Source organism: Sitophilus oryzae, unplaced genomic scaffold (assembly GCF_002938485.1).
Source record: "Sitophilus oryzae breed Bouriz unplaced genomic scaffold, Soryzae_2.0 scaffold_810_pilon_pilon, whole genome shotgun sequence".
Lineage (NCBI taxonomy): Eukaryota > Metazoa > Arthropoda > Insecta > Coleoptera > Curculionidae > Sitophilus > Sitophilus oryzae.
Genome location: NW_022147429.1, coordinates 1006952 through 1032887, shown reverse-complemented (window position 1 = coordinate 1032887; position 25936 = coordinate 1006952). Strand labels below are relative to the sequence as shown.

General features: G+C 31.6%; 3 protein-coding genes across 3 annotated transcripts; all 3 read right to left on the bottom strand.

The window, feature by feature from the left end:
• Window positions 1–10067: 10067 nt before the first annotated feature.
• LOC115889071 (uncharacterized protein K02A2.6-like) lies at window positions 10068–10463 on the bottom strand. The gene has a single exon (XM_030908986.1). The coding sequence runs from the start codon at window positions 10461–10463 to the stop codon at window positions 10068–10070; it is 396 nt and encodes a 131-aa protein (XP_030764846.1).
• A 4468-nt stretch (window positions 10464–14931) lies between these two features.
• On the bottom strand, window positions 14932–16663 carry LOC115889070. The gene is made up of 8 exons (XM_030908985.1): window positions 16301–16663; window positions 16198–16236; window positions 15975–16133; window positions 15865–15912; window positions 15653–15805; window positions 15349–15566; window positions 15116–15275; window positions 14932–15050 (listed from the first exon to the last, which is right to left on the bottom strand). Exons 1-8 carry the CDS (start codon window positions 16644–16646, stop codon window positions 14932–14934), a joined length of 1242 nt encoding a protein of 413 aa, XP_030764845.1. The 5' UTR covers window positions 16647–16663.
• A 621-nt stretch (window positions 16664–17284) lies between these two features.
• Window positions 17285–20740, bottom strand: LOC115889069. The gene is made up of 2 exons (XM_030908984.1): window positions 20592–20740; window positions 17285–19269 (listed from the first exon to the last, which is right to left on the bottom strand). The coding sequence occupies exon 2, from the start codon at window positions 19259–19261 to the stop codon at window positions 17285–17287; it is 1977 nt and encodes a 658-aa protein (XP_030764844.1). The 5' UTR covers window positions 19262–19269; window positions 20592–20740.
• Between the last annotated feature and the right edge of the window lie 5196 nt (window positions 20741–25936).

The window sequence follows — 25936 nt, the reverse complement described above, 5'->3', positions numbered from 1 at the left end:
AAAAATTCCTTTTTAGAATGTTTGTTCGTATTCTCCGTCAATGATTACTACTCTCCCGTCTTCTAATACGATTATTAAAATAATGTTTAATTTTATTGTTCTCATAACATTAAATAATATTCTTTTCAATGAATTTTAATTCAAACTTGCGACTTTGAATCAAAATCTTATGAATTAAATCTTTGAAAATATTTTGAAATTATAGCTCTAATTCAAACTTGCGTCTTTGAATCAAAATTAAAATTTCAGTTTCTTAAAATAAAGTGTTTTTGAAATTATAGCTTTTATTCAAACTTGCGTCTTTGAATGAAAATTAAAATTTCTGTTTCTTAAAAATAAAATATTTGTATTTGAATATTTTGCGCTACTCAAATAAAATATTCTTCCTAGCCTAAAAATTAATTCGTTAGTTTATTGATTAAGTTTTTTTAGTTTATTTTACTTTCTATTTTCTCGGAAATAGTTTTCGTTTTGTTTTTTCTTATTTCTACTTGTTTTTGCCTTCTATAGGCTGAACTAAATCTACTTTTGCCCTAACTATTCCTATTGACGGCCTTAAACAGAGGATCAATAGGGTAAAAGGAAATGGCACTAACCTTAGGTTTTTCCAGTCCCTTTTCGACCCCCTGCTAGTTGTGGTTGCTGCTGCGTCTTCTTCTTCGTCTAGGTTCTTTTCGGATCACACTGGCGGATTTGAAAAGCCGAGTAGGATTCCCTCGATATACAGTCGAATTTTTAAAGAAAGCACTACCGTGTAATCCTACCGACTGCGCCACTTAAATCGTTTGACGGCAGAAGTTTGTTTTTAAAAATTGATTTATTTTCAAAAACTTAGAAACTAGTGTACAGTACGACAACAGAACAAGGAATGATTTATTAATGCAATATGATTTACAAAGTAAACTACGTTTCTCACGATCTTGCTGAATTGCAATGTCTATTCCTGGCACCAGAGTGATGATGCGCCGGTTCTCACGGGAATGGTCACATAACTCAATGCTTAATTTTTGAGTGACTTCTTTACGCGTGTTGGAAATGAAAATTCAAGCTGACACACGGCCTTGAATAGCGGCAGCGAGACGGCCGTGACGCGTCGGCCAGCGAGAGGAAAAGTGATAGCGGCAGTGTTGCCACAGCTACCCCTTTGTAGAACACTTCAACCCCCGCTGCCTAGTGATAATCTACCCCGATTAAAAATAAGCTTGTGGCAATACTGTACCTGTGTACTCATATCCTCTAGATGTGTGCTAGAAAGTAAATGTTCATGAATATTTTCAGTAATAGGTTTGTAGCTTCTGAATAACGGTCTAGGTAAAGCATCTAGCTCATTTGCCAGCTCATAATTAGAATTTAGAGTTAGTCACTCGCATTTTCATTGGAGGACACTGTCATTTATTTCAAACACATAATCAACGGGAATAATCGTATAATTTAATAAAATTACTGTAAATAGCATATAAATAATGAAATATTGTTTGTAATTGAACTGTAATTTCTGTATTACTAATCCGGTAAATGATGGGGATAAACAATTGTGATTCATTAAAATTTTATTTTAAGAGGAAACTTTGGTTAATAGCACTCGAGAATTCGAATAATGAAGTGAATAATGGCAAGACAAGTAATATGTCTAAAAAAGACAGCGATTTAGAGTGACAATTTGGTTATGTAAAATTTAGAGTGAGTCTTTTGATTATGCAAAAGAAATACATATTCTTTGAGTTTACTGACTATCTAGCGACTAACAATAATTTAAAAATAAGTCTCCAACATAAATAATGAACAAAACATTTAAACAAAAACAAAAACAGACCACAGAACAGACAAAACAAATTGTTTATATTTTGGTTTAATGGCCACAGCTGCCAGGGCTATCCGGCCGGGTGATAATTATCGTTTTTTAATAGAAATTATAAAAACATTATAAAATTAGAAAGCTAGAATAGTATACGGTTTTATATTAACTCTAATTTTTTAGAAGTTCATAAGTTTATAAAAAGCATCCATAAAAAATATATCCTTCAAATCCTTCAATTTAATAGCTGTTAATAAGAAGTTTAACTTCAAATATGCGCACATAGTTGAAACACAATTTAAAAAAAAATGAAAATGTTTGTCGGATCAAAACTAGTGCTAAAACAGGACTATTTTGTTACTTAATACATTCTGTAGCAATAAAAAATAATTTATACATGTGAACTTACCGATGCAACAGAGTGAGAACAGATAAAAACCTACACTTCCTGCACAATAAAACAATCATTTACATCAGTAAAAAATAAAGTAGAAAATATATAATTTAACTTATTTCCCTTATCGTGGAATCTTTAAATTTCTTTCATCGTTAATGCGAGAAGTACCGAAACTAATGTTGAAAATAATTACCATCGGTATATGTTACAAGTTAAATTAAAGGAAGCTTTCAATTACTCCGTTCACTAATTATCTACCTGGGCAACGCGCGTAATAGAATATATAAATTTATTTAGTCGAAGTGCGATAAATTGTCGGCTACCTTTTAATTCAGATGGTTTAATTTAATTAGGATTAGCGAAATTTTATACAGGGTGTTTCAAAAAACATGTGCCATCTTTCGAGGAGAGGTTCCTCGTTTAAAAATAAGATTTATTTTTCATATCAATATAGGTCCGATTCTGCTTTGTTTTGTAATTAGAGAGGGTAAAAGTCTTCGTTGTTTTATCGATTATTTTATAATTTTCTTTTAAGTGCTTTTAGCGATACAAATGAAATTTTGAGTGTTAAAATAACTATAAGTGCGACATATTTTAATTCTAAAAAATGTGGACAGATTCGCCATGGACGTGCATATGAGTTATCATTGGAATATTTTAATAAAGAAAGCGTGTGCGCCACTGACTTTTTTAATCTTCTTAGAAAAATTGCGTAAGCCGTTTAATGCCAATTAAAAGTTGTCTCTTGATATTTTGTCGATTTCGATTTCCTTTATGAGATAAATGCAATTTTATTAATTTGTCATAATCTAAATCTAATAGCAACCTTTAAAATATTCTGATGTCATTAACTAGTCAAAAATAATAAAAATAAATACTAATTGATTCCACATCAAAAAATGTGAAAAATAGTAACCTCCTATAAATATGGGTGGAAATACAAAGTTTTAAAGTTACAGGGCGTTAAAACTTTTAAAGGATAGTTCTTTTATAATAAACTTAAATACCATTCTTTTGGTATACTCATGCATGTTGACTCACCAACTAGAATAACTAAAACTGGCTCTAGTACTATACATTATGTCGTGTCGTCTTTTGACCCGGAATTCGTTGACTGTAGAGTCCTTCACTCAGGTTTCTCTGATCATGAGGCAGTATTGACAACGTTTTTGCCACAATCCAAATGCAAAAATACCTCGCGCAGATTGGGCCATATTTTTTCGGATAAAAATTTTCTAAATTTTCACCACCTATGTCTAACAACTGAGTGGGTTATGTCACCTATGTCTAACAACTAAGTGGGAAAGGCTGACGTCGATTCCGAATTTTCTAGATTTATAAATACCTTGTCTAATCTGGCGTGCAAGGCGTTTCCTCTTAGGCCTATCAAAAGTAAGCAAGGTATACCCTGGTCTACGACAGGCTTGCGTATATCTGCAAAGAACATGTGCTCATTATCTCACCTTAAAAAATTCACAGATAGCGTTTTCTTTTATAATTACGTGAAACTTTATAGAAGGGTTTATCGTAAGACTATAAAAGCTGCCAAGGACATTTATTATAATGGGAGGCTAGCCAAATCCGGTAATGTTGCTAAAGAGACTTGGGCTATTGTAAATGACTTAAGGAATAAGACTTCTTTGTCTGGCACAGTCTTTAATTCACCTGAAGATTTAAACACTTACTTTGTTAATGTGGCGAAAAACTTAACTAATACCATAACTCCTTCTCCTGATTCACTTTCATATCTCCCTAAAGCAAATGAGAATTTACACAGTTTCTTCTTCACGTCCGTAGAATTAGATGAGCTCCGTAATACAATTAAAAGTATTAAAAATAAAAATAAATTCTCATCTGGGACTGATGGGCTTACTCTCAAAATGTTCTCTGAACTTCCGGAATGCACATTAATCTATCTTACTACTTTAATTAATGAGTCATTCCAAAAATGAGTTTTTCCAAACTGCCTTAAGACAGCAATAATTATTCCTCTGCATAAAGGAGGAGATAAAGATCAACCTTCGAACTATCGCCCAATTGCTCTCCTGCCCACATTATCTAAGATCATTGAAATATTGGTTAAAAAAAGGCTTCTCCTTAAATATAAAGTACTTTCTACCCATCAGTTTGGATTTCTAAGTAACAGTTGCACAAATGATGCTATGTTCGACCTTTTTAATAATGTATATTCTAGCCTGACTAACCATCACTCTACAGCTACAATTTTCTGTGATTTCTCTAAGGCTTTCGACTGTGTAAATCATAATATCTTAATTAACAAATTGCAATACTATGGATTCAGGGGAGTGCCGCTTGAATGGCTTAAGTCGTATCTTGGCAACAGAAGGCAGCTTGTGAGGATTGATACGTCTATGTCTTCTTGTAAGCCTATAGAATGTGGTGTCCCTCAGGGTTCAGTACTTGGCCCTATTTTATTTCTGGTGTTTATCAACGACATTGCAAATCTAGACATTAGTGGTAAAATCTGCCTCTTTGCGGACGATACTATTTTCACTTGGAGCGGCCCAGATGTTACGGCACTATATAATACTATATCCAGTGACTTACGCACCATTAAATCTTGGTGCGACTTTAATCTCCTATGTCTCAACCTTTCAAAAACCAAAAGTTTTGTCATATAAAAGTACTAAGGTTGTTTGTACTTAATAACACCACTATTGATGTCGTGTGTCTTGTAGACGACTCGTTAAAATGGGACTTGCACATCGAAGCCTTATCAAAGAAACTAAGCTCTGCCTGTTTTGCGCTAAGATCAGTTTCTAAGGAACTTAACTCATCAACCTCTAGAATGGTCTATTATGCCATTTTTGAGTCGCATATTCGTTATGCCCTTCCATTCTGGTGTACTTACTGCGCGACAAAATTTGATCGTATTTTCAAACTTCAAAAGAGAGCAGATCGATACTTATTGGGACTAAACAGTAGAACTCACTGCCAGAATTTCTTTAAAAATTTCAAAATACTGACTCTTCCTTCCTTATTCATTTTTGAATCTGTTTGCTTAATCCGCAAGCACATATTCTCTATTCCGGAAAGGCCTTCTCACAACTATCCACTTAGGAATGCGGAGCACGATATTTATCTGCCAACCCCAAGCTCAGAACTAGTTAAGGGCTCAATACTGTACAATGCCAAGAAAATGTACAATCATTTGCCTTCAAATATCATGTCACTTTCATTCTTTCACGCATTTCGCAAAGCTCTGAAATCATACTTACTGGAGAGAGCCCTATATGCGGTAAACGACATTTTTGTTGATGTTTAAATTTTAAAATTTTGATCATCTCACACACTGGTTAATGGTCTAGTATTTAATATTTAGAGTTTTTATTTTTTTTATTAATTATTTATCAAGAGTTACAAGTCTTGATTTTATGATATATAACCTGATTTTATCCATTTACAGTTTTCCTTTTGTAAAATTTTCTAGATACGCCTGTGTTCTGCAATGTCCATATATGTTTTATTTGTAATTTTATGACGTAAATTTTTTTGAATTGATTTGTATTGTGACATTTTTTTTATTATTATTATTATTATTTGTATATTTGCTTTTGTGCTTTTTTGTTTTGTGAACGCTTTGTCGATGAAGCTGTTTTGGATTTTTGTACAATAAAGCGTTTTTTTTTCATTCTTTGGGTTAGGTTGGTTAGCACTAACTACATCACTGATATATATTTTATTGGAATTTAATAATACCTGAATTAGATTAAATAAACAGTTTGTTAATCTTGTCTTGACGGTAATTATTTTTATTTAAGGTATTTTGCCGACTTAACTCGCAGACCATCATAATTTAAATCAAAAAACGACTTAATTTTAATAAATAAGTTTTTACGAAAATAATTTAATAATTTAAGTTTTTACGAAAATGACATGATTGCAAAGAAAATGATTTAAGTCGAAGACTTCCCAACAAACATTTGAAGGTAAAATTACGTTAAATTGACAACCTGGACTATTATTAACCAACTGGAAATTGGTCGAGATTTCCAAGAATTGACGTTCAAATTCCCAAAATGGGGAATAAAACTAAAGTAATTTGGAAGTTAAAAACAGGTTAACAGGTTATAATGTTTTGTATGAAATATGGGCTAGGAAGTCAAAAATAACCGACCTGAGGTCAACATGGTAAAATAGAGGTGAATTTTACTAAAAGTAGTCCTAGTTTGTACTACCTACATTTTAACAAGGGAAAGAGAAAGAATAAGGTAAAGTATTATTCTTTTTAATATGTATATGTAAATATATATCAATGATAAATATTTCCCAATGATGAACCAGGAAGACAAACAAGTGTAATAATTGGCATAGCCGTTTGAACATTAATCCAATATGGATGAAATACCTACATATATGCATTTCCTTAGAAATGTAAATAAGTTTAGTAAGTAATAATAGTAAGAAGTGGGATTATTGGATTCTCAAGATAATTATGTCCGCGGAGAAATTTTTTCTGTGAGATGTAAATATGATAGGCCCTAAAAAATTATGCGCCATTAAAATTTTATGTATTTTCAACAATTAATTTTAGAATAAATCGTTATTTTTAAGGTTCTAACCTAACTTAACGGCCTACTATTTAGTTGCAAAAGTGAAAATAATACATACTTATGAAGCCAATCGGCCGACTGTTTGATTGTATGTGAGCGCGGCTCTATAAGAATATATTGGTTCCAAATATACAACTAATTAGTCAGCCGATTAAAAATTGCCTGTCAGTGCGTACTCTAATTATCCTAAAAAAACTCACAAGAGAAAGGCAGAAAAATGCATGCTTCATTTAGAAATATGTAATAATTACTTTTATTCAAATATGCGGTTATTGTTTTGAGTAGTGTATAATACCGGGTGCGTCTCAAAAGTGGCTCACCCCTATAACTTTTTAGTTCTTTTAGATAAAAAAAAACGAGATTTGGTATGTTAGTATATGACATAAATTAGGATTGATTGGACGTATTCAATTGTTTTCGGTCACTTTCCTTTCACCGGAAATGACTACAACTTTTGATTTTTAAATGGCATCCTCGCTATTTTTCTACTTTATTCGATAGAAAATGATACTCTGAATAGAATGACATATGATATGTCAACTTTTGACATATTCGCTCAAAAACAAATTGTATTTTAAATTTCAATCTAGAGTGCCATAGCTGTGTTAAAAACACTAATTTTTAATCAAGGAACCTTGGAAAAACAGATTTGATCGACTAATGTTTTTACCGTCTTATTCTGGAAGCTTAAAAGATGTCCAAATCGTATTTTTAATCATATTCCGAGTTCCATTTAAAAATCAAAAGTTGTAGTCATTTCCGGTGAAAGGGAAGTGATCGAAAACAATTGAATACGTCATTCAATCCTAATTAAAAATATCATATATTAACATACCAAATCTCGTTATTTTATCTAAAAAAATAAAAAAGTTATAGGGGTGAGCCACTTTTGAGACGCACCCGGTATACTTATCAAAAGGTATAATTCTTATGCCAATTATTTTTGTCAGTTATTCAAAAATTAATGAGTTTTACTCAGTGATTACAGCTTTAGATATTTTTGAACGGGAAATGTCGTTTATTTATTTTTAAATTTAATTGGCGATACAAAAACTCCTTAAATAAAAAAAATAAAAAAAAACAATAAAAATGTATTTTCCAATTACGAAGCAATTAATTAGAGTCATACTTTTGTTTGTTTATATTTTGTAAAAAAATATTTAATTTGGATGAAAAAGTGATCCAATTAGGACATTTTATTTTATAAACTATTAAATTCGTTGATTGTTGATTCTTTGATTTTTCAGGAAATTAATCCACCCAAAGGTACAGAAAATATTTTTAATCTTCCGGATGTATTTTAGGCTAATATTAAATATGTAACTGTTTAATTAAATATAATATTAGACACAAATTCTAATGGTTATAATACATTACTAGAGTTAAGACATATCTGGTGGCACGACCGTACCATCCTTTCCACGAAGGTATTAGCGATACTTTTGACCACGTAACTTCGTTGTGGATAAAGCAAGAATATTAATTTTCACTACACATGAAGACATACTATAGCTGGCTAGATAACCAAAATATCTAGTAATTAAACCTCATAGGTTATGAATTATCGCTTGTCAAATTTCTTTAATTTCGACATTGACTCACTAACAGATCATCAAAATTCTAAGGTACTTCTAGACAGTAATTTTAAATTTTGAATTTTAGGTAGCTTTAAGCTTATATAATGGAAGGAAAAATAAAAAATCTGGAAATATCCTTATGGATTAAAAGTTAGCTGTCTAGCCGCTAATGGCAACCGAATTTCCAATCGAGAAAAATGTAGAAAACTGGATTAATCGAAGCGGTCTTTTCTAATTTTATTTGTATATCAATGTACAAACAATATTTCAAAGATTATGAATTTTTTCTAGTCAAACTTTGCCAGTGACTCACTCGCCGTCATCAAAATTATAATAAATTTCGAATTTTAGGTAGTTTTAAGTTTATAATGGAAGGAAAAAATGACAAATCTCGAAATATTCTTATGAGTCAAAAGTTAGCTATCTAGCCGCTACCGGTAACCGACTTTCCGGCGATGGTACTAGGAGGACCGGTAATAGGATTGTTTCGAAAATTTGGATTTTTATTTAAAGGCACGTGCTCTATCTACCTAAATTATTATCAGCGTTACAGTGTTGCCGGATCATTTGACAAATGGTAGCATTTTAGTTATTTTAAATGAAACACCCAGTATTATTACATTTTTGGAAACAACTCTCACATCTCATAATTTTTCTATTATAGTAACCTATACCTCTTATAGTTTTCGAGATAAAAAATAAAATATGTGTAAAATTGACAAAAACTTGATTTTTAATAGCAATGGTAAAATCATGAATTGAACACTTTTAAAGTTGATATTTGGGTTAGAACGAAAGTCGGAAACACAAGTCGTTAAACTAGAATTAATCCATTTGATACTGTCTGTCTGACTTTATACGATAATTCAAAGTTCATGAATTATTGTTAGTGAAACTTATTTAATATTATTTTTAATGATGTACCCTAGAAAAAAATAGGAAGATAGGCTACAAAAAGAACTATACTAATAATTTATAACAAAATTATTGAATACGTGCTTAAAGAGAGACTAAATAAAATAAACTGACATGGTTTTACATGAGATCTCACATTTTTTATAGTAGAAGAATTGTGTTGCGAGATTTGGATTTTTTTCACATTCTGTGTTTTTGATGGGATTATTGATATTCTTTTAATTTAATAAGGCAATATTTATATATTTAAATATTATGTTTCTTGGGGGGTTTATAGATATTTAAAGTGCATTAAACTCTACTTTTATTTAAAATACCATTTCAAAATTACAAATTATTGACAACTAAATTTATGACATGAGCTTGACAGTTTTTCAGGTATTCACAGGTGGAGGTGTACTCCGATAAATATATAACATTCCTCCCTCTTTTCAATTTGGTGAATATTTCAGTGGTGGACAAATCACTCGATTTGATCTTCGTGGTATCATTGGAGTATGAGGTGTATTCTCTAGTATCACTGGTTCACGAATTGATGTTCTGGTAGCTGGTACAATTGGTGGTCCTTCATAGTATCGAATATGGCGTTGACGATCATTTGTTGGCACTTCTATTGGTCCTTGAAATATTATTTATTACTTATTTGGTCAATATGACGTCTTATTTGTTTATCTTCATTGTTGATTTCATAGTGGAGATCACCTATTCGTTTAGAAATTGTCCCAGGGAGCCATTTGTCGAGCTTCTGGTTTCCAGATAGGAAATACACTCTTTGTTCATCTTCCAACGTGCGCAAAGTTGATTGCATTTCAGCTCGTTGTTTTTCGTTGATATATCATCACTTTCGTTGATATATCATCAGGTCTCGTTAGATTGAGGCGAGTGCGAAGGTCTCGTCCTAAGAACAATTGAGCTGGGGACTGTCCTGTGGTGGAATGTGGTGCTTTGCGATATTGTCGAAGGAATTGGTTAAGATTACTCTGTAGTGCTGCTTTCGTAGTTTTCATTGTATATAGTACGTCTTTCACTGTTTGCACATACCGTTCCGCTTGTCCATTTGCTGATGGATGATATGGTGCTGATAGTTTGTGGTATTTCACTCCACTATTCTTCAGGAAAGTCTTGAATTCTTCTGCAATGAATTGTCTACCGTTATCTGAAACAACAGTGATTGGTGTACCATATGCTGTGAAGAGGTTGTCCATAATAGCGATTGTTGAAGCTGCTGTGGTAAGAGTTGTAGGTTTTACTTCAACCCATTTGCTCTAAGCGTCGACAACGATTAACAGCATCGTGTCGGCTACTGGACCTGCGTAATCAATATGAATACGTTCCCATGGTGCCTTTGGGTACTCCCAATGGTGGTCACGAAATTTGGGTGGATCATGCGCTTGTGTTGCACATGCGGTGCAAGACTTAGCAAGTCTCTCAATGTCTGCGTCTATGTCTGGCCAAGAAAGAAAAGAACGTGCCAATCCTTTCATCTTGACTATGCCTAGATGAGCTACATGAAGATCGTTGAGATACGTACACTGAACCAAAAGTCGACATAAATATAATGAAAAAGTTCATTAATATAATGACTTAAATCATTAATTTTGAGCCGATGAACGATTCGATTTCATTGGCACAATGAAAAGTAATTAATTAACTCTATGAAATTTAAGTTCATTAAATCAATGAAGAGTGTTTATTAATTTGAAGAGCACATTTATGTGTACAATGAACAGATTTCATTAATATAATGTACCTAAATCCTTATATTAATGAACCGTATTATTAATACAATGAAATAATTTCATTGTATTAATGAACCGTATCATTAATACAATGAAATAATTTCATAACCTATTTAGTTATACATTTAAAAGTCGACACTATTAGTAACTCTTGTTACACCGTATAATCGATGATGAAGATTGCTGTCATTGATATGAAATGTCATTGATAGTCATTTCCCAGCCAACTACCTGAAATAATCTATACTAATATATAAAATCCTTAAGTGACTGACATACTGATTAATCACGATCCTGCTCAAACCACTCAAATTAAGAAGCTCAATTTTGGCATACAGGTTGACTCTAAGGTGTAGAGGTTCGATAAGAAGGGATTTTTCGAAATTCCAGTTCCAAGAGGGTGAAACCACCCCTCAAATATTACAATATTTTTTATTTAAAAAACGGTCAAGTTTTCGAAAAAAAAAAAAACGCTTAAACACGTATATTTTATTTTGTTTTTTTTACATATTTTAAGATTTTTTAAAAATGTATACAGGGTGTTTCGAAAAATCTGGTCATTGATTAATCACGATCCTGCTTAAAGCGCTTGACGTAAAAAGCTGATTTTTGGAAAACAGATTGACTTTAGGGTGTAGAGGTTCGATAAGAAGGGATTTTTCGAAACTCGAATTCTAAGGGGATAAAACTATCCCTCAAATATTAAAATATTTTTTATTTAAAAACCGGTGAGTTTTTCGGAAAAACTCTTAAACACGTATATTTTATTTTGTTGTTTTACATATTTTAAGATTTTTTATAAATACAGGGTGTTTCATAAAATATGACCATTGAGTAATCACGATTCTGCTTAAACTGCTTGACGTTTAAAGCTGATTTTAGGCAAACGGATTGACTGTGGGGTGTAGATTCGATAAGGAGGGGTTTCTCGAATCTCAAATTCCAAGAGGGTGAAAACGCCCCTCAAATATTACAATATTTGTTATTTAAAAAACGGTTAGTCTTTCGGGAAAACGCTTGGACAAGCATAATTTATTTGGTTTTTTACATATTTTGAAATTTTTTAAAAAGTCATACAGGGTGTTCCATAAAGTTGGGTAATTTCTTAACCACGATTCTGCTTAAATTGCTTGACGTAAAAAGCTAATTTTTGGCAAACGGATTTTACGAAAGTCAAATTCCAACGAGATGAAACTACCCCTCAAATATTACCAAGTTATATAATAATATCGCCATATTGTTTTTTCTCATGCTGACATAAATGTGACAAAATTGTATCCAGTTTGTATGTTAATGGAAATTCTTGCTTTGCTTTATCATCACCATTATAAATGATTAATTCGAAGCGAACGAAGTCGCTGGTACACGCTAGTTCTACTATAAATAGATTTCCATTTGAACAAGCCCTTAGCTACAAAGGTAACAAAATTACTAATAGTGCCTTACTTACGAGCACAGTAAATTTTTCCATTAGGGATTATTAATAAAAAACAAGTGCAATAAACTAATAATTTATTAAACTCGATATAGCATATACAAATTAAAAATTTAAAAAATCGAATTGACGAAGAGAATAGTAATGTTATTATTAATTTTAGGGTAAATTATAATAAGAAAATTAATTTACCAGCCGATATCCTAAGGAATTTCTATAAAAAGACCATTTCTTCATTATATTAGCTGTATCCTTAGACATGATAACGTCTAGACGAATTTGCAACAGGCTTTTCAAGTCGCATCAAGTGGATCCGATGTTAAATTCTCAAATTTGATGGTTTGAAGGCAGGTCTCAACATCTTCCGGTTCTAAAAGACATATATCAAAATAATTAAAATGCCAAATATTAAAAGAACATTCGAATTTACCATAATCAGTTCCATGCCTCGACTTGTTTTTCTTCTTTTTGTTTTTTATCTTCTGAAACATATTTGGAAACCGTTGTTTTAATGAATACTCACACCAGAGATCTCACACAGCGGAATTTGATTTGACAACACAAACTACAATACGATAGGACTTTTATTTAAAATATTGAAGAGAACACTTACCCCTCTAAAGTCTCAGTGAATAACTCAATCACACAGACGTTATTAAAGTGCCAAAGTAACCGATCAACATGGCGGACATTTAAGCCCTAATATGTTATTCATGATATTAATAACCGCGTACATTAATATAATGTAGTGTGTTCGTTGTATTAATAACATTGTTCATTGTCACAATGTACAACTCATTAATCAATGATTTAGTACATTAATATAATGAATATGTGTTTATTAAAGTTTCAGCACTAAAATAAAGAACGCGTTCATTGGGACAATGAACGCGTTCATTATATTAATGAAAATCTTACATTAATTTAATAACCAGATTTTCATTATATTGATGAAATTAGATTCATAGTATTAATAAATCGGACATCGATCTATGATTAACAAATCATTATATTAAAAAAATCATTGCCCCAATGAAACAACAGTTAATAATCAATTTTCATAAATATTATTAACAATATTTTTTTCAGTATAATATCTTTGTTCCATTATGGAACAATTTCGCCATTATTTGATCAATTTCGTATGCAGCGGTGAAGTTCTCTGGCTTCTTGGTGATGATTTCGTCACACATTTCTCTTAACTCTAGACCTGCGAGCATTTGTTCGATCAACATTCTGTCGAGGAATGCTTCATATTCACAATAGGTTGCCGCTTGTCGCAGTCTTAAGGTAAAACTAGTAATAGATTCTCCTGGTTTTTGAACGATGCTTCGAAATTTGATACTTTCAGCAAACTTATTACGTTGCATCGAAATGAACAGTAAGTTTTGTTTGAATTTGAGTATATGTTAAAGATTCTGGATCTTCAGGAGTGACAAGGATCTTTAAGGCATCGTTGAGCTCAGAACCCATATAGACACGGGCATAATGAGAATGTTGTTCTTCAGGGATTTTACTCAGATTGAGCGCCCAGGTGAACCGTGTAAAGTAGTCCATGATTGAAGTTCCGTTGGCAGCGCGATATGCTTGCATGGAGAATTGGGGTGGTCGAGGCTGTGCTGATGACGTTTGTTCTCCAGGTATTTGAGACTGTCGTATGGCATTAGCAATTAATCCCGATAGTTGTTGGAGTAATTCTGGTGTTACTTGAGCCATGTTGGACAACGTTTATAAACAGGAGAAGCTACCAAAGTGGCGATGAACTGTATTTGAGCACGAAGTTTAACAAGGTTGCGTTGTCGTTCGTAGATTTCGTTTCTGTGTTGCACTTTCACGAATTTATATATCTATCCCCAGTAGCACACCAACATTGGTAAAATAATATATTTACATATTGGCCCAATAAAGAAAAGGCGAGATTTTTTTTTAATGGTAAAATATAGCATTCATATATTTATCCTTTGTTAAATATCAATATTGATCCAATATGGGTATTTAATATTTATCCTATATTTACTATATTTATAGACATAATGTATTTTTTCAATAATGGTCCAACATAATTTACTTATATTTTTCTATTATGTTTTGCAAATCTTGGACCAATATTTATTCTGTACATTGAACCTATGTACATACCACATAATCAAGATTCGGAATAGGAAACTCCCTGGAAACTTTTTATGGTCACTTGATAGTTCGAAAAGTCAATGCATTTTATGCAAGTTGTTGTATGTTTTATATATACAGTGGAACATTATTTTCGAATGAGAATGATATATATTATATGTTTTAAAAATAAAAGAAATATAAAAAAAATCTACACTTCTTTATAACCAATATGTTGTATAGATTCGGGAAGTAAATATTAGGAAAAGATTCAATAAAACGTTACATCAACAAAAACCATAATATATTGCTATATAAAATAAAATAATGAAAAATAAACTGTTATAAAAAACGAAAAATATTGTTCTGTTACAAAATAGCTATGTATAATTATTGGGCATCTCTGTTTTTACGTCCTCCTTCCCTGTCTGCTGCTCCTGCCAAATACAAAGATATAGATTTGTTAATATCTGCATCCGTGGCGCCTGGAAAACGTTTCCGAACAGCTTCTATGAAACACAAAGCAAAATTTTGTTAATTGCAATTTATTATCAAAACAATTTAAAATTTATACTTATAACAGCCTTATAACATGACAACTTCTGAAATGATAATTTTCCCTTCTTTCCTGATCCAGAATAGAGCATTGCTAAATCTCTGGAAAACAGTTTTTTCATTAATAAAAAAACAGATTTGTGGGTATTGTCCCCTCCACAAAGGTATAATCGTTGAGCCTAAAATAAACAATTCGATAAGCTTTACATTTTGTTTCTCATACGAGTATAATCTGCAAATAATTATAATTACCAAAAGTTCAATATTTTTCTCATCTTCTAAATGCTGCTCTATAGATTCTAGTAAAGCCTGGTTCTTAATTGGTAGTTGAAAAGGTTCTTCACTAGAACTTTCAATATTAATCATGTTATTTGTGAGCAACAGGTCCTGAATCTTGTTTACTGTTTTTTTCATATCCTGTATTTCCCAATTCAACTTTTTTATTTCTTTTAACATCAATCTCTCAGAAACTAAAAATATACATAAACGCCTAAGTTATCTTGGTTCTAGCAGGTATTTCTACAACATATAAGTGATCTTCGTCAATATATGTTACCTGTTAAAGCTACTGACGGCTCAAATGGACTTGTGTCTAATTCCCTTTGACCATTGTTCAAAACCGATGGTGATTCAGCCATACAACGTACTTTATATTTTTTGATATTTAAATTTTCTTGAAATAAAGATTTCCTTTTGCTTGGCGTAAAATCTAGAATTAAGCAATACAATAATTAAAGATATGAAAACTTTAAAATAAGGTTGACCTACCGTCGGGTCCTTCAGCAGTTACATGAAAGTTTGAGGATGTACTGGGGACTACAAAATTGCAAGAAAATTGGTTATTAAATTAGATAAAATAGTATTTTATGCAAACATACCCACAAGTTCTTTAAGTGGTAAATCATCATCATCACTACTATTTCTCTGACTATTAACGCTGTTATATGATAGCTTACTTAAACCTGTGTTTTGACTTTTAGGGCTGTCAGTGGTATTTTCACTCCCCAAAGATTTTGTTGCAATCGGCGGTGTAAAAGCTTTAAGTCAAACACACATATGCTTTTATTATAAATATACAATAATTGTTCCTGTTTTACTTACCCGGTGGAGTTTCACGCGACTTTCTAAATATACTGAAACCTAAAAAACAGCAACAAACTGGTTAGCAAAGTAGTTTAGACGCATTGATACTTACTAAACTTACGGACAGTTTTTTCAGGAGGCTCTACATTTTGGTCATCGCTGCTATCATTATCCAAATTTTGTGGAGTTTCAGCGTCGGTCGTAGTATCTACAGAAGAAGTATATAGAGCTCTCTCGCATAAGGTCTTGGCATTTTGTAAGTCAGTTATTCCTTTTTTTCTTGCTATCCCTCTGCTTGTTCGATACTTAATGTTTTTTAATGGATCACATGTATCAATTAAGCCTTGTCTTACTTCTTGTGAAACTCCTAGGGGCCATTTATAAGTTACTTCATCAAGAGCCCAACTTGAAGGAATATAGTCAACAGCTTCCTTATTTGCCCAGAAAACCAAATCCCAGGACATCATAATTATCTAATGATTAATCTAAACACAATGCAAAGTAAGGGTCGAAGAAGGAAATAATTAATCATATAATATATCCCATACTTTTATAACACAGATTTTATTAAATACCTAATGTCATAAATTCATTATAATAACTTACATAAATTAGATATACACCCGTAAATATTTAAATTTTCTCTCAGAAGAATTTAGAGCTGGTATATATTATATATCGATAATTATTTTAATTACAATAAATAAATTAACCAAAATTTAAATAATCAAGTGTTTAGAATATTTTAAATTTTATGATAATATATCGAATGTCACAAACGGTCCAATGCCCTAATACGTTTAATAAGTTATTAAAGTGAAAGTATATAGTAACAATAAACTAAATTATATTTTATAACGTCAGATTTCCAATAAATTATTTTTTTATATTTTTAATGATCTTTTAATCATTCGGAGAGCATATGCCATGTCTGATATATTGTCAGTGTGGCTATCAGTTCCCTAGTTAGATGATTTAATTAGTAATTTTTAATAGTTGATTAAAATGATAAAAAAGGCTTCAAAGTATAGAACATAGTAACTGAAAACAACGACACAAGAACAAATATTTTATTTAAGAAAACTGAATAATTTTGTGTAAGATTTTAACTTGTGTGCAACAGTTCAAAAGCTACATATGCACTTTTATTAAGTTCTTTAATTACAAGTAGTTTATTTTTAATGTCGGAAATTTTACATTTAATTTCTATATTGCTGATTTCATGAAATTGATGTATACCAATAGTTCTCGAAGGAAATGGATAGGAAAAATAATCCTTCTGACCCAAACATTTATTGACAGTTAACTCATTGTTACGAATTAACTTAATTTTTGCAATTTTATTATTCTTCATTATTATAAACGAATCTTTAAAGTTATTTGAAGTCAACAAACAGTTCTTAAATTGTAGTTCTGTGTTATTAGTATTGGGAATATAAAAAAAAATTTGAGTTTCCGATAAGCGTTTAACCACTTGAGCTAAAGGTCTATTTGGTGTTCTTAGTAATTTTACTAGTTTTCCTAAATAGCTCTCAAAAGAAAAACAGCTAAGATCATTTAAATTCACTTTTAAATTTTGGACATCATCGGTAATATGTATAAGACTGTGTACATTATAAATCACTGAGGTATTCCCATAGTTTTTTTCAAAATCGCCTACAAATGATAAAAGTAAATTACGGCTACAATTTAAATTGTGATCGGAAATATCATTTGAAAACAATATTCTTAAGGCAGAATGATATAAGACAAAGTGATAATAAAGATTAGATGGTAAAATATTTTTTAAAACTATGACACCAGTGTACAAGGCAAACAATCTTAATTCTGTGGCTTTCCAGTGATCTAATTCGTAAAGTCCTCTGGATTTTCTACTAAATTCTTCTGGAATAAATTGTGCCGTATATTCTAAGTATTCCGATATTTTTGTGCGGTCCCTTAAATGTAGTCTCGTAGCTGTATCCGAATGCCAATATTTCAATAGTTTTTTCATGACCCCTAGAAAACACAAATGCATGGAATCGAGAACAAACAGAGATATACAATTAAAGTCTGTGATCTGTAGTAGAGGTGTCACCCCATGATGATGTTCTTGTTGTATCTGGTTTTTGAAATCCTCGTTGGTTCTTAATGCTGCTTTTGTTTCTTTAAATAACATTCTGCCTTGGTGATACAAGCCTTGTTGATTACATCTTTCGCAGCCATATTTTCCATTATGGCCTTTTATGCATTTAGCAAAAGCTCTTGCTGGAGCATCACATGTGAAACATAAAATTTTTATAGAATATCTTATACCACCGAGTTCTATTCCAGAATGCAGAAGGTTGTTAATTTCGGTAATGAATTCAGAAAAAAAGTTAGTCAAGTTTGGCTTGCCATCTCCACAAAAAATAGCAACTGGAAACGGGTATATGTTAAAATTAGGTACCCACACTTTTCCTAATATTGGCCAAAATTGTCGATTGGAACTTTTGCTGAGAGGCACACCATCAATATTAAAGATAAGTTTTAATTCAACACTTTTAATTTTTGACAAAATAATCTTAGATGATAGAATCTTTTTCAGATTCACTGCTATACCAATATAACAAAATGAGCCAGTTTTTCCAGAATTAGTTGTCATTTGTTTAATGTGAGTTTGGCGTGCTGTACTTAATATCGTTCTTGCGTCAGATGGTAGTTCTAAGTGTAAATGTTCATTCAAACCTTTAAGCAAATTATTTAATTGAGAATGATTTACAGAATAATTTTTGGCCCATGAGCATAAAAATTGTCTAAAATTGTCACTAGCGCTCATCTTTGCCTCGTTACTACAAATTATTCCATCTTGCAGTATATTCACAGAACTTATTGATTCATCCTCTACTGATTCATCGCTTTCGATTAAATGAGATACAGGTGATGAAACTTCCATTACGCGTTCACATTCGACATTACAGTTCTCTTCAAATTCGATATTTTCAATTAAAATATTTTTAGCTTCTTGAATGGTTTGTTTTTTCTTGTGAGAAGAGCTAGCAATTATTTCTTCCATAGACCTTTTAACACTTTTGTATTTTGCGTTATACCTTTTTTCCGCCATAGATGCTGCTGTGAAAGAAAATTTACTATAATAATATTTAAAAAAACTGGTGTCTAGGAAGTTAAATAAAGTAAAATAACATTAAAGAATTAAGCGACTCAAACCCGGCAAATAAAATATATCTGCTAAAATGATATTAATTTATAAATTTCCCTAATACTATTTGGTAACTTTTTAAACAGTTTCATGTGAACATAATATGGACCTTTTTCCTCATAGCTAATCTGTATATAGGAAATATTATGTCCCTAGTTATTGCATTACAATTATTATGCTCTCAATCAAAATTAAAAATATCCCGAATTCTAAGCATAAACATTAAACATTCGTTTATATTATATAATCCAAACACAGTCATCACTTTAATATAAGAAGTTGGTACGCTCTAACTACACGAACTAGGAGCTTCTTGTGCAAAATAAATATGTACATTACTCTGTACAACTTAATAAATTACCGCATAGATTTCTTTAAAATTATATCATCTCTTTCTTTAACTCATGGATCGTCCTCTTTATACCAAAAAGTTCATCTGGGGGTTGCACAGAACGATGCATTAATGGTTAATAGTGAATAAAATTTCTTAGGATAACATTTTTCATTTTGTGTACCTTGCACCTACATGGCGATAGTTAAAACATACCTTATTGACAAGTATACCAGTATAGCTATATTTAGCCAATATTGGCTCAACATTTCTGTTTTCCTTCTTCAAAATAAGACATTTTATAAGCGTTTCATCAGCCAGTTAATTTGATGAAAGCAACCTCATAATCTAAACTTATTCTAGGGAGACATGGTAGGGTAAGATTTGTAATATTTTAGGTTTTATCAACATTTGAACTCTCTTTTGTAGTTCAGTGATAATGTATTAAATATATTTAGGTTAGGACGTTTCTTAATTATAATTGTTATTAAATTATATAAATAATTATTTACATCTAATATGGTCTAAATATTAAATGATCAAAAAAAAAATGTAAAAACGTGAAATATCTAGGCAACTAATAGGTTCACCATACTTGGAACCGCGCGATTTTAAAATGCTCCAGAATTTTACTAACTAGATTCTATATTTAGCCAATATTGGCCCAACGTTTCCATTTACCTACGTAAAAATATGAAAAATATTGACATTAATTAAACATCAGGTTTATTTCAACAGTTTTCACAATCCAAGTGAGAATTGATAGGATACGGCTATTATTTTAGATTTTTATTTACTTCTAAATTGTCTGGTAGTTGAGTAAATGTATTTTTAGGTTAGGATGCCTCTTACAGGAAATATCTACTAGTCTACATTTAAAAGTTGTTGAAATAAAGTACTTACCAGTTCACCTTTACTTAAAATGATCCAAATTGCACTGTACACAAATAGATAAATCACAAATTATTTAAAGCTTCTAGGTACAAGGTACAAGAACGCAGCCCGGCGATTCTAAAGCATCAACTGGCGGCGCGGCGGTGGCGCATGCGTATTGGAACAGCAGAAGAAAGTAATGCTTCAATAGAGTCTAGTTATGGAAGCAACGTGTAGCTCCGTGGTTGAGGCTGCTGATTCTATAGCGACGGGTGGTGGATCAAACCCCGGCAGATGTAGAACTTTTTTTAATTTTTTTACAGCTGTTTTTATTTTTTTATTTATTTAGAGTTGTTGGTAACAGCGTTGGTTAGTCTTTGGTGTGAGCTTTTTTTTATTTATAGATTGCACACGAAATACCCGATCAATTTTATAGAACTGTTGGTTAGGGTAGAATATATTATTGCCATTTATTCGTGATGCTTTGGAATTGCCGGGCCGCGTTCCTGTACCTAGACACTTGTCGCGCGCGCGGCCTCATCAATGCGTCATAGGGAAGAGAAGTGGGGATTCAACAGGAACCCGTTTTATGACGTTGTGGCTATCCAGACCACATTTCTTTATCGTTTTTCGTTTATTTGGCATTCGCCACTGGCGTTACAGAATTTATGCAGGATTAACTGATTAGTTAGCACTCGATTGCAAGTCAAAAATATTACCCAAATTATGAATTATTGGCACGACAATAGTAAATTGCAATTATATTAAAAAAACGATGTATTATTAAACTATAAAAGAATAATGTCGTAAACTAACACGACGTAATAATATTAATGATTTTTTTTGAAAAATTAAAATAATTATGCATTATATAAATATTGGTACGTTATTGTGAAAATATAGAATTATAATAAAGGAAAAAGTTTTATTGACAATCAACTACCAATATTGGCTAAAAATCGGCAATATTGGGCCAGCTTGCAACTTTTACCCAACATATCCTAAATATTGGGCCGATATCTTGTGCTACTGGGGATCCGACTTCTGACACCACTATTATGTTTCTTGGGGGGTTTATAGATATAGAAAGTGCACTAAACTCTACTTTTATTTAAAATACCATTTCAAAATTACAAATTATTGACAACTCAACTTATGACATGAGCTTGACAGTTTTTCAGGTATTCATAGGTGGAGGTGTACTCCGATAAATATATAACATTAAATAAACAAACTAATTTAGGTTATTTTTTTATTACATTCTTAAGCACAACTAAGTTTTTCAAACAATTTATTTTAATTAAAAATTTTGAATATTTTTAACATTTATACACCACTGTTTAACAGTAACACACATTTAAATAAACATCCTCAAAGAATCAGACTTGCAGACATAAATATTTTCTAAGGAAACATGTCATTCTATAAATAAAACGTGAATAATTGTTTATTATAACGCTCGAAGACATATTGTAACAGATCAGTCAAAGCGGAGTCAAGCGGAGTATAAAACCTGCAGTTCATGGCGGACGGAGTCACATCTCGCGTCTCGGTGCCGTACAGAAAACCCCTTGTAGGTACTATTATTTTAAAGCGGTCCAAATAAATCTTGGGCACCAAAGCCGACGTTCTTTATACGGCAGTAAATGTAAAACATCGCTTTGGCGGATGCACCGATGCACCGAGCTAACAGTCATTAAGACCTTTCAAGTTGTTGTCCTTCGCTTTTTGGTTTAAGTTCTGCTTGTTTATATGGGGCCCGATAAAAAAACCTTCACTTAAGTCACCATGTTACAGTACGATTTATTAAGAATTTTAAAAGATTTAACTATATTAACAAATGTGCATACATCTATGTAACAAAATCTATAATCATGATTTTTCTCTATACATGATGTTTCAGAAAACATGTGCCATCTTTTGTGTAGAAATTCCTCCCGTAAAAATAAGGTTTATATTTTATATCAACATAGGTCGGATTTTGCTTTGTTTCGTAGATACAGGGTGTTAAAGTCTTCATTTATTTTCGGTTTATTATAATTTTCCTTTAAGTGCTTTTAGATATTCCAGTCAAATTTGAATGTAAAAGTTCCTATAAGTCCCGACATATTCATCAGGGACATGCATATTGGTTATCACTGGAATTGTTTTCTAAAAAAAAGCATGTGCGCCACTGGCTTTTCTTTCTTTTTTCAAAGACCTCATTTTTGAAAGATTTGACATCTTGTAACTTTGAAACTGTGCATTTCCGCACCTATATTTATGCGATTTTGTTTTCACATTTTTTATTGAGGAATCCATGAGCCAGTTAATAACATTAGAACATTTTGTTGGATTAAAAAAAAATGCGTTTATCTTATCAAGGAGATAGAAATGCACAAAATATTTAGAGACAACTTTTAATTGTCATTAAAATGTCTACAGAATTTTACTGACAAGATTAAAAATCAGTGGCGTATATTTTTTTTAGAAAAATATTCCGGTGGTTTCTGGTGAAGATGACATTCTTTTAGCATTAAAATATGTTGCTTAAAGTAACGTTTACCCTTAAAATTTCATTTTAATACCTAAAGGCACTAGAAAGACAATTATAATAAATCAGCATCAGCAGTACATGATTAAAATTGATTTTTAACAGATAAATTAATTTTTTTTGCTCCATAATCCTGACTGAAATTATCAGGATTAATGATTTATTGTTTCAGAGTTCATAACAAAAATTTCTCCATTATATAATCTACCAGTTATACACTACAATAATAATAATAAAATATAGTGAATGTATAGTATAGTAGTAGAGTTGCCTGAATTATACTAGTAGTAAAAGTAGCGAGTAACAAATAAGTAGCAAAAAACTTTAGTTAAAATCATCAAATTAAAATATATTTAGAAAACATATTGAGATTTAAAATTAATAAAGAACAGTATTAAGTAACTTTTGAATCTTTTTTTAAAAGTGGTAGACTGATTATGAAATAAAATATCTTCATGGCACTGATCATTATCAAGTGTGATAATAAAAAATAAGAAAATCTTCCTTCTGTCTGCCGTTTTCTGATATACTTGTAAGCAGAAACTATGGATTCATTAGCACCTTTGTATATAAAGAAACCAACACATTCGGGATTTTATTTAAGTTTACAGTCAAACCAGTCTCAAGGAAGCAAAGGAAGAATAGTCAACGTTACCCATTCGAGCAAGCATCATACGTAGTGATCAAGAAATCAAGCATCACTTATTTCTGAATTAAATAATATTTAAATGAATTTTAAAAAATAACAAAAATAACATTACAAAAGATTAAAATATTAAGCGATTATCCAAACAGTATAAATTAAAACAAAAGAAAGGGTGTAACTACCAGGTATACAGAACGCGATAAATCATATATTGAAGGGACAAAATATCCCCTAAAGGTACGATTTAACAGGCATAAGTGGAATCAAGTAAAATATGGCAAACCAAGCGTGGGCCAAGTAACGCAACATAAATAGGAGAAACGCTGAATTTTCAACAAGGAATTCCATTGGAAAAAAAAGGAACTTTAAAGAGACCATGTTATCCAGCAATCCTATACAGTGGAAATGTCCACAATATGGCAACCATTTACAAATGGGCTGTCGTCCATAATACTGGCATCCTTAAATGGACAACATAACATTTAACTGCACATAACTCCGTTACTGGCCAATAACTTGCGCTAGTTTATAAACTCTATAATTTTAGGATTTGGCTTATTTTTAGTTTACATTTGATAACAGTAATTGACACAACTGGCCAAGACATGTAAAAATTCAAAATTAAAGACAATGCCAGTCCAAGGAGGTATATTTCAATGTTTAAATATTATTAAAAAAATCATTAATTAATTTTATTCTAGTTTTCAGTTTTTTATATAAGTATAATCGGATAGATAAGCTCTAAATTAGTACTAATGCCATTAAGGAAGTGAACAGCAAACTATTGAGGAACTACTGCCATATAAATGTTGGTTACTGGCAAAAGTTCAGACTTTTCCTTATTAATAAGCTGCAGTAAATACGCGTGAAGAATATTTATTAAATACAGTCGTTAACTAAACCAAGTTTAATGAGAGTATACTCACTGTACTATGTGAAATGAATCAGCTCTCGTTGCTTTGATGTTTTTGTCTTCTAATTTGTCATGTTTTTAATGCGTCAAAATAACTATGTAGTCTAACATTATTTATCCTAATTACATTGGTAGGTCAATTATTTGTCAGAGTACTGGATTAAACGTTATTTATGTCAAGATTTATGTTTGAATTATCCTTAGTTTAAATTAAGATTTTAGTAATCGTAAGTAAAACTGTACCCAAAATTCCTTTTAGATGAATTTCCGAAATATTTAATGTGAATATAATGTATACAAAGGAAGATAAAATGAGAGTACTAATATTCATATCACACCATAAATTACCTACAAGGTTTACGGTAATCCATCCATGATCTACTTGAAAAAAAAACTTAAGAATTAATTTTACCACTGAATCAGAAATTTAGGAAATGAAAATTTATAATTATTTGGTAAAATACCACTGCGTTAGGATGTAGAATGTAGAATGTTTAGGAGGGGGTTTAATCACCATAATGTGTTCCTCTTTCTTCAGTTATTGCGGATTATAACTTATCATACAGTCTCAGGACTTTGGTAAAGGCCAGTATCTGAGACGGCTCCACAGAGGCCAGCCCTCCAACTTCAACATCAGCCGTACCAAAGTATATGGCACGAACGGTTGTTGTCTCGGCGCACACACTATGATGAGGTGCTCTGGTTTGCCGTTGTTTCTCAGCTTCAATCTACTGAGGTGTTCGTTGAGGAGACAGTGCCCTTTTAGAAACCCCGTGACAATCTGAAGATTGTTCTCATTTGAATCAAGAAAAATCTTTGATTTTTCTCGGTCGTAAGTTCGGAGGAACTTTTTCGTGTGTCTTAGGCCGTTGGTGGATTCCCATTCCAGGTTACGGATGGAGTCCTCCAGGTTCACCTTTAAGTTGGTTTCTGCTTGGAAAGCAGAACAGTCCTGATGGTTGAATTAGTAAAGTGTTTGCTCCTGTTCTAGCTAGATTGTTTGCTTTTTCATTATCTTCAATCCCTTGGTGAGCGGGTACACAGAGTAGGAGGACTTTTTTTCTTTGCCTAATTAGTTTTCTAGGCATTCTTTGGCTAACTTCGAATTGATGGTTACTGAGTTGATCGATTTTTTAAAATGGCTATTTCCGCGTTAGGATTCATACGGGCACATTTTTGTCAGTGACAAAAACGGTTAAAGATTTAGGTGTTTTACAATGTGATCGAAAAAAAAACGGTCCTCGGTGGCTGTAAAGTAAAGATCGTTGTTATTTTATATACCT